Source organism: Pygoscelis adeliae, unplaced genomic scaffold, assembly GCF_000699105.1.
Source record: "Pygoscelis adeliae isolate BGI_AS28 unplaced genomic scaffold, ASM69910v1 Scaffold79, whole genome shotgun sequence".
Lineage (NCBI taxonomy): Eukaryota > Metazoa > Chordata > Aves > Sphenisciformes > Spheniscidae > Pygoscelis > Pygoscelis adeliae.
The window spans coordinates 2,704,110-2,713,458 of record NW_008825532.1 but is presented as its reverse complement, the minus strand read 5'-3'; the positions used below and the strand labels follow the sequence as shown (position 1 = coordinate 2,713,458).

The 9,349-nt window shown below is 55.8% G+C and overlaps 1 protein-coding gene across 1 annotated transcript in view; it reads left to right on the top strand.

Moving 5' to 3' along the window:
* The window catches only part of DLG3 (discs, large homolog 3 (Drosophila)), a 76,384-nt gene that overhangs the window by 38,882 nt on the left and 28,153 nt on the right, over positions 1-9,349 (top strand). The window contains exon 6 of the mRNA XM_009331752.1: positions 6,851-6,901. Coding sequence (XP_009330027.1) covers positions 6,851-6,901 — 51 coding nt within the window. The remainder of the gene's footprint in view (positions 1-6,850; positions 6,902-9,349) is intronic.

Here is a 9,349-nt window from a genome sequence, read left to right as displayed (position 1 = left end):
TGTGTGGATTTCTGCAGCACTGGCTTCATGCTCGTAGGGTGCTCCCCTTTTTCTCCCCAGAGGGAGCTCAGTTGACAGCTTACCAGGGCTGGGTGCTTTGTACCTGGTTTTCTTCTGATGCAGCAAATTTCGGCTGTCTTCCACATTAATGAAGTGACACCAGGACTCAGAGCTGGGGTTGGTTTGTCTTTGGAGTCACGGTAGAGGGCTGCTCTGGTGGTTGAACCTTCCTTGTAAAGAACTGCAGATCTCAGCCCACAGCCTGTGGTGGGGTCAGTGCGCATCAGAGCTGTGCTGAGCTGGTTGGGCAGGGCTACGAAAAGGAAGGGAAGCCCAGCTGAGACCTCTGCAACCCTGGCTGCATGGTTTAGTTATGCCTCGGGTGCTGAACCAGCCACCTGGCACTGGGGAGGAAGGCAATGGTGCCTCTCTCAGCTGGTGGTCCAGGGTCCAGCAGCCTTGTATGAACGTGGCAGAAGAGAGTTGCTGTCCCCAAAGGTTTCCTTCTCCAAACGCATGGCATGGCACGGTGTTTGTAGGGTTGGAGGCTTCTTGCAGCGTGCTGGGCACCCCGGCTGCAGGGCAGTGCCGTGTTGCAGCCTGGTCTCTGCGCTCACCCGGCTAGTGGCATTCTATAGGGAACAGGAAAAAGGGCGATGTCTCCTGAAGGGGAAGGAGACACCACAAGGTTGGACTGGGGTGAGTGAGGGGTGTGCTGTGGGTAGGACAGGGAGGTATTCCTGGATAGAAAGTCTGCTTTCACATGTGTTTTGTACCCTCTCTCCCTTGGAGGAACATTGCCTGCTCGCCATTGCAGCCACCAGCACCACATCCTTCGCCAGGCTCCAGCCATGCCTGTCCCTCCTCCCTGCCTGTGTGCCCAAGGGCAGCAAGAAATGAGCCCGAAGGCCAAGCACAGGCTCTGTCACCCCAGACAGGCTCCTGAGCCCTGCAGAAGCCAGCAGCGGGGAGTCTGTCCGTGGGGCCAGCGGCCACCTCCTCCCACCGCAGTGCACTGCACTTTCCTGCCCTCCTGGCTGTCTCCCCCAACTCCGTCTCATTAACTCCATAACTCTCCCACCCCCTCTCCCTCCACCTCGTTAGCTCCATATCCCCATCTGCCCCTTTTCCCTGCACCTTGGCCACAGGTCCTTCTTGCTGTGCTGAATGGGAGCTCCCTTCTTGCAGCCCCTGGGGTGGGTTTGGCTGGGTTTTGGGGACTGCTCTGCACCCCTGGCAGGCACCAGCATCAACCGGGGGATGGCAGTCACCTACTCCATCCATCCAACCCCAGCAGCACATGCCAGGGGGGGAACTGCCCTGTGGTGGTCAAAAGGAAGGGGCAAGTTGTGGCTGTCGTCTGCTGGGCAGAGCGGGGACCACCAGCCCCATGCCTGGAGGAGCCTGTGCCCAGGGCAGGGGAGACACCTCACTTTGATTCCTCTCAACCTCTAGCCTGGAAACCCTCTTGCCTTCTACTTCATGTCATACCAGCACAGAAATGAGCCCTGCTCCATCCTTTCCTTCTCTGGGGTGCCGGGCTCCTCAGGCTCCAGGGAAAATATACCCCAAAACCTCCCATTCGGCAGTTTCCCAGGTCAGCAAAGGAACCACACCAGGGGCTTGCTGCAGAAGAGCACACGAAAATGACAAGTCTGGAAGGATGTTTTTTTACAAACCCAAAAGCTGAAGCCTATTGGTACAGTATGTATTTGAAAGGGTTAAAGTCACATCTTCCAGTCTTTAATTACTTAACTATTCAATGCTTTCCTTAATGATAAACAGATGGATGTAGTCTAGTTCCTTCCTGTTCTAGCTCCATTGATTGCATTGGACTAGCTGCTGGGCTGAATTTGGCCCCGGCTGTTTATCAAGAAGTCTGCTCCACATTTCAATCTCTCTGTCTACCCACCTCCATCCCCAAGACCATGTGGCACCAGCAGCACCGTAAGGTATGAGCTGCAGCACCGGGTCCCACTCACCAATGGGGCCGGGGCTCAGCTCTGCTGCCTGCAGCTTGTGCAGAGCCCAGCACCCCCAGGGTGTAAAAACCCAAATAAATCCTTATAAAATCCCTTCTGTATTAAAAGCATCTCTTGAAGGGTAAGGACAGGTGCCGGGGGGGATCACCCATGCCAGCTCCAGGTCGCCGCTCACAGTTTCACCCCTTGGTGTATTTTGCCCAGAAGGTCCATAGCGGGGAGATGGAGCATCGGAAGCCCAGTCCCCATGGCAGACAGGGTCTGCGTTTCAGAGCTGCCTCTCTGAAGCTGAAACAACTTCTTGATGCCCAGGGTGCATGGCAACTGCTGCCAGGCAGTCCCAAAGTGAGCAGGGAAGGTCACTCCAAAGCCCTCGAGGAGTTGAAGGTTTCATAGCCTGGGTCCTTGGAGCCCTCCTTTGGTGCCCCGCTGCCCAGCAGCAAGGTACCACCACCTCCTCGATCTCTAAAAGCCGTGTCTGAAAAAGCCAAGTGTTTCTCAGGCCTGATCCTGGCCAGCAAGCGCCACGGGAGCCCCAGGCGCTGCCACCAGTAAGCACAGAGGCAATCTCCTCTGCTGCCAGGGTCCCCAGCCATGGTTGCTGCAGGGTGGGGAGCAGCAGAAATGGCCACCACGATCCAGCACCTTTGAGCAGAGCAAAACTTGCTTGTAAGCCTGAAAAAACAAAAAATCAAAACTAAACTGCCACCCTCACGCTTTGGTCCCAAGCATTGGCAGTGGCACATCCCACTGCCAGTTTCCGCAGACAGCATGGCTGCAGAGCCCTCCCAGCTGTGTGCTGGGGCTGTCAGGCTTCAAACCCCTTCTCTCTGCCCGAGCTCAGCGGGCTTGTCCCCATGGCCCTCTGGCAAAAGGCTGACCAGAAATATCACGTTTATTTACTCTGTACACAAGGCCAACACCATGGGCAACGCACACAAGGGGGTTGAGGCCAGGGGTTAGCTGGAAGCGACTCAGTAGGTCTCGGTGCTGCGGCAGGACGTGTGGATGCGGGGAGGTGAAGGGAGGGAGCTCTTGACCTATTTTCTCTGGGCCCCCTGCCATGGGCAGGCAGGGAGAGCTCTCCCTCGCCAGCACTGCTGGTGCCCGTGCCAGCAGGGAGATTCCCATTGCACCCACTGCCCTGGCACGGGGCTGCTCTCCTTTCCCCTCGCTGGAGCAGGCATGGGGCATCACCAGGTGCCCTCCAGCTCCAGGTCCAGCTGGCACCACTGAGGGCTGACCCTCCAGCCTTCAGACTCTCTTCATTATGTCAGTACACAGCTGCTCCACCACCAGGTCCCAGTGCCTGTCCCCATCGCATCCTAACCACAAGATATGGGCTAAATCCTGCTCTGAAAGTGGCTGTGGGCAGTGTTATCCTTCCTGCAGGTTATTTCCTCTTGCAGCCTGGTGGGCTATTTGGGTTGGGTTTGAGGAACCCCATATTAGTCTTCTAAATTTGGCCTCCTTTTTTTATTAAAAAAAAAAACAAAAAACCAAAAAACCAAATCCTGACTCTCTAGCAAATTGCAAAGCGCATTCCACGTGCACTGGTTGCGGTGTTGGCCGGCGGAGCCTGCAGACAGCTTGCAGTAGCTCTGGAAGGTGTGTGCTCTTCTGTTTATCAAATGAGTGTTAACTCTGCAGCCTTCTGTTGATGATTTAAATGTCATCATCGCTAACTATTTCCCTGCTGCTCAAAACATGAAAGGGAAGTGAAGGCCAGCGAAGGGGGCTTCCTCCTGAGCCCTCAGGTGGGCTTGCTGTGTGGGAAGGGCTTGGAAAAAAACCTTACTCTTTTCCATGAGAAATCACATGGTGCTTAGGATCGGGATATGCTGGGAACAACTAATTAACCCCCGACACCCCTGTCAGCTCTGCAGGCGTCACATGGGGAGACAGGAGCAGGGTGGGGTGTGCTGTCCCGGCCCAGGAGCAGTGGAGCCGGGTATCTCCCCACCGAGCCCATAGTGCTGAGACAGCCCCAAATGGGAGCTGGGGAGGAGCGCTGGACACCGGTGAAGGAGAGGGGGGACAGCCTACGGCAGAGTCAGGTCACAGTGGCTCCTGCGGGGAGGTTTTGCCATCAGTGGGTGACTGGTATTCAGTTCATCGACACTGGAACATTTGCTTTGTTGGCTCGTTCCCTTGGTTACATGGTATATATTAAGTTCTCCATTTGGCTTCCTTATGCAATTAACTGGCGTTCTGTTGCATGGATTTTGGAAACATAATCAGAGCTAAAACTTCGTGGTCAGGCCTGGCCGACTCTGGCGTGCCCAGCCGGAGCAGGCTGCTCCCAGCGTGCGCCGCACCGGGTGAGCACCGACACTGCTCGCTTTCAAGGAGCGATACAAAACACCGCTCAGCATTTGCAGCCCCGAGATTTGTGGAGCAGGGATACCCCAAACTCACCTGCCTGGCAGCAGAGTGCCTGACAGGGTTGCATGCCGGGGTGTCTCTGTGCCCCGGGTGCTTGCCGGCAGCGGCCGCTCGCTTGGCAGGGCTCGCACGCTGCTGGCTCTCTCCACGGCTCACAGATTGTCAAAGTTTTCTGCACATCCCCATCCTGTAGGTATGTATGTGCTGTTCCTCTGCGGCCGTGGGTGTGCATATGGCTGGCTGTGTGGCAACTGTGTTGAATGCCAAAGCAGAGAGGACAATGTGTGTAGTAGCGAAGGGTGCCAGGAATCTGAGTTGCTGGAAAGCCGGGGAGAGGCGACGCTGCGCCCCACGCGCCGGGCTACCAACTGTGGAGACGAGATGAGCCTGGAGGCTGTGGCGAGGGAGGCTGTGAGGGCGGCACGGGCCAGTGAGCCAGCTCCACTCAGGATTAGTCAGTACGGTAGGGTGCGAGGAGGGAAAGGCAATCCATGGCAAAGGGAGAACCTATGGCGAGGGAAGCGATGCCCCACTGCCTGCAGGAGCACGGCCCAGGGCACTGCTGTGGCAGGAGGTGGCACTAGCCACACATCCTTGTCCCTCCAAGGCTGTCGGGGATCCTGCTCTGGGTTAATCCCCCTACTCCCGGTGCTTTTCTGCAGAGGGGTCCTGTTCAAAAGCTGACCAAAGCCTTTCCCAATGTGCTGGGAGGATCACAGCATCTTAATATTGGAGCATCTGGATGTCCCAACCCTGAACCATGCCCCGAAATCCTCCTGTGGCTGAGAGGCACCAGGCACAGAGCACATCCGAGGAGGAACAACCCTCTCAGCCTGTGTTCCCTGGAGCCCCCATCCTGTCTCTCCGCTCCGGACTCTCCCCAACCTCATCCTTCTTGAAGCGCAGTACTCACAACAGGATGTGGGATTGCTTTGGCCTCACCAGGGCTGAACCAGGCAGGGGATGAGGATGCATGTGTCGCAGGTGGCACAGCCCCATCCCAGATCCTGGCATGCAGAACTGCTCTTCCACCTGGGCACCTGATTATTGCCACCTAGAAAAACTGTTTCCTCTTCCTACCTATAAATAGCGCCTCACAGCTGCCTCACTGAGCTTCCTTCCATGGTGTCAGATGATGGCTTTAGCATAAATGATGTTTGCTGTCCCCTCCATTTAATGACCCAGCACTGTGGGGTTTTGGACGATGGCCAGGCTGTGCCTCTGTGGGGATGGATAGCAGGGAGCTGGGCAAGCAGGACAGAACCGGCATGCTGGCACCAGATACGGGGACCTGTGTCCAAACAAAGCCACGGCAGCTCTGGTTTGGGATACAGAGCGCATACAGAAAGTGGCTTCATACAATCTACAAGCCATCAATGGTGGATGTAAAATCCGCATGAGGAACCCTGCACGTTGTCCAGGGGCTGCAGGCAGAGGCAGGGCTGCATGATGGGAGAGGTGTTTGCCTGCTGAGCCCCAGGTCCCGCCGCCTCTGCCGTGCCATGCAGACCTGCCTGCATCCCGTCCCTTGTTTCCCAGAGTGACTCAAATTGTGAGGTTGAGTCCAGTCCCCTCCAAAACTTGCTGTGGAGTGTAACAGCTCTGGATGTTCCAATAGCTAATTGCTTTGCAAATCTTGCAAAATTTTAGACCTCGGTAGCTGTTTATGGCCTGATCCTGATGACCTGGAGTGAAACTGCCACCTTATTTTCCTGTGCATTGTTGCTTATGGGGAAAATTGAAGTTTTTGACCTGTACGTTTACCATTTCTTATTTTAGAGCCTACAGTTGCATCCCTTTTGTTTCAAGCCATTACGTTTCCCAGAGCCCTGCTTTAACACTCTGGGTATGGGAGATTCTTAAGCGTGGGGATCAGTATGGTGTACTGCATTGAGACAGGCTACACCATTTTTTTATGTAAGGGCATCACAACGTTTTCCCCTCTTACTGTGCCCCGCACTCGTACCTTGTTTCCTTTGCACCCAACTAATTCAGTAGAATAAATTACTCTGAATTCCCTGTTAACACAGTCATGCTACTAAGAGATTTAAAAGATATAAGCTGCTGAAGGTGTTTATTATGTTATTATGTACAGACATTATTTTTTTCCTTTAAATGGACCGACCCCCTTTCTTTCCTTCCTGCAGCAGTGAATTCCCGAGGTTAATTACATGCTGCGTAACAAAGGCGTTATTTCTTTTTGTGCCTTCAGTTGTGTTCCTTTTCATGGCTGGAGAAATGAGCCGGGAGAATAAAGGCTTTGCACTGAAGTGCATTAAAGTCAGTGGGCTTTGGCTCATGCCCAGAAAGAAAAGCAGTGCACGGTTTAATTCCAGGGCAGGCTGGAGCGATTGTGTTTAAGGTTTTTCAGCGGTGATGGCGCAGCTTTTAGGTTGGATTCTCGATATTCAGCTATCAGAGGGGACAAGCAAATCCCCCTGGGACTGACAGAGAGCCATAACGCACTGTCTCCCTCTCCCCAGGTGAACGGCAGCGATGGGATGTTCAAATATGAGGAGATTGTCTTGGAAAGGGTAAGTGCTCTTTACTCGCCCACCAGCAGCCTTTGCTGCCTCTTCCCACTCAGCCTCCCACCAGTGCAGCCGGCGCCCCCTGCATCCCCATGCCAGCTGATGGGGAGAGGTCGGTGTCTGCTCCCCACTCTCTCTGGAGGCTTTTGTGGGTGTCGCATTTGTGTTCCCTGCACGGCCCCTGCGGCACGGGGAGAGGTGGGCTTGCTGCTCCCCCGCCCCCACAGACCCCTCCAGAAGGGAGGGAGGAGGGCTTCTCCCTCACCTTCCTCGTTCACACCCTCACCCCCACAAACCCGCCAGCGCGGAGCCGGGGGGTGGAGGCTCTTTGTCACTGCCTTTGCCGGAAAATGGAGGTGCAGGGAGCTCTGCTCATGCAGGCATGCGGGCAGGCGCACCCCACAGCCGGGCACGGGGGACGGATACCTCCCCACCACCAGACTGCCCATTGCTCTGGGGTACACAGCCCGGGGATGCTAAGCGGCAAGGATGGGTCTTTTAGTAAACCGGACTGTAACAGGGGGAGTTTCTGCTCAAGCCTTCTCTTGTCTGTTGGCAACGCAGAGCTGATGGCATGCACCACACTGGCCATGGCTTAAATTAGCTCCCCCCACAGATGGGGCTTATCCAGAGGCGAGCCGGCACCACGCAGGGCAGGGAGGGCTTTCCCCTGGCACCCAGGGAGCGGCAGGAATAGAGGGATGGAGAGGGAGCGGGAAAAGCTGACCCAAGGTTTGCTCCGAGAGGTGGGCACAGCCCTGCCGAACAGGGATGGCTGGGGCAGGAGGCTGCCCGTGGCGCTCCACAGCACACCTTGCCTCCTCCTTGCTGCCACGCCGGGTGGCTCAGCCTTGCTGCGTGGCCAGCGTCACAGGGGAAGACGCATTGCTCGTTATTCTGTTCCTCTGCCTTTAGTCATCTCCCTCCTCCCCTTGGCTCTGCATCTCGGAGGTGGGTGGACGGAAGGTTATCTGGGGCTGCCGCCTCACCCACTGCTTCCCCGGCATGCCTGACGAAACCAGCCCAGGGGATGCTTCCTTTTTGGGCTGAGCGCTTCTCGCTCTAGGCCCAATTTAGAGGCAAAAGCCTTGTTTTCAGGGATTCTTCAGAGCATCCTCTGTCCTCAGTCCACAGCGGGAGCAGGGGCGGAGTGGGCAGGGTTGCACGGAGAGACAGCACTCGTTGCTGCCCCCATTTCAAAGCCCCAGGCAGCGATTCCCTCTCCAGCAGCAAGAAACCATGAGGGAACTTCAGTGCTTAGCAGCCAGGGCCAGCATGGACCATACCCAGGTCCTTCCCCTTCACCTGGTCCCCAGTGAGATCCAACAGTCCCATCTTACTGCAGGAGAAGCACCCTGGTGCCTGCGGGTGAGGCTGTTCCCTTGCTGGGGTCTTTTGGCTCCCAGAGATGACCTCAGTGTACCCCAAAATTGCTGGTCTGTCACTGTTACTAATCCTTGTCCTTGTTGTAAAGAAAAAATGCAGCAGCATTTTGGGGGCAATAACTGAGGAAATGCCATCTGCAGAGGGACGTGGCTTTGGGTTTACCCACCATACAGGTGCCCGCAGCAGGAGCTGCCCCCGTGTCTACATCAACCCCAATGCTGGCTAAGAAATCCCTTGAACTCCAGTTGAAGGTTTATCAAAATGAAAACAAACACCTCCTGGATGATTTCCAGGTTTTGTAGCTAGCATCGGAGCGCACCCTTCCATAGACAGGAACAACGAATGGCTGGAGACCATTTTGCACAGTCTCACCTGTCTTGCTGTGGCCAGGCTGGGTCTCCGGTGACAGTAAGCAGCTTTTTTGACCTGGGCACGGGGTAACCCGAATCCAGCTTAGAGGAAGGAGAGCGGCCTCAGACCTTTCACTGTTGAGTGCCTTCTCGTCACATGCTGGCCAAATCCCAGCCGGCAGGGGAGCATCCAGCAGTGTTGCGTAGTGAGAATCAGTGGCTCCCGGAGATGCCATGTTCTGTGTCATGAGTGGCATAAAGTCAGAGCGGAGACCTCTGTCGCCACAAGAGCTGATGCTGAGCCCAAATTGCTGGGGAGAAGTACAAGCCCCAGCCGGATGCTGGTGCTAGATGATCCTGGGGAGCCTGAGCTCTGGTGTGGCCTTGCTGGCCACAGGCCCCCCAGAAGGGCAGAGCTCCCCATCGCCTAACGCTGAGCACTGGGGCCATGGGCAGCCAGGAGAGTGCTTGGCCCGAGCCCATTTGTGTATGAGAGAGGCGGGTACGATAGGATGTGACTAAGTGTCAGCTCTTCCGCATGAGAAAACAAGGCGAGGAGCCATCTGATTTTCAAGGCAGAGCAGAAAAAGCAGGAATTGTCCACTTGCATCAAGCACGGAGCTGGAAGGAATGCCTGTGAGTGTGTCACTGATGGGGATCCTGTAAGCGGGAGAGGCGGCACAGGGCCATGGATGTTCGTCCTGGGATGCTGCCG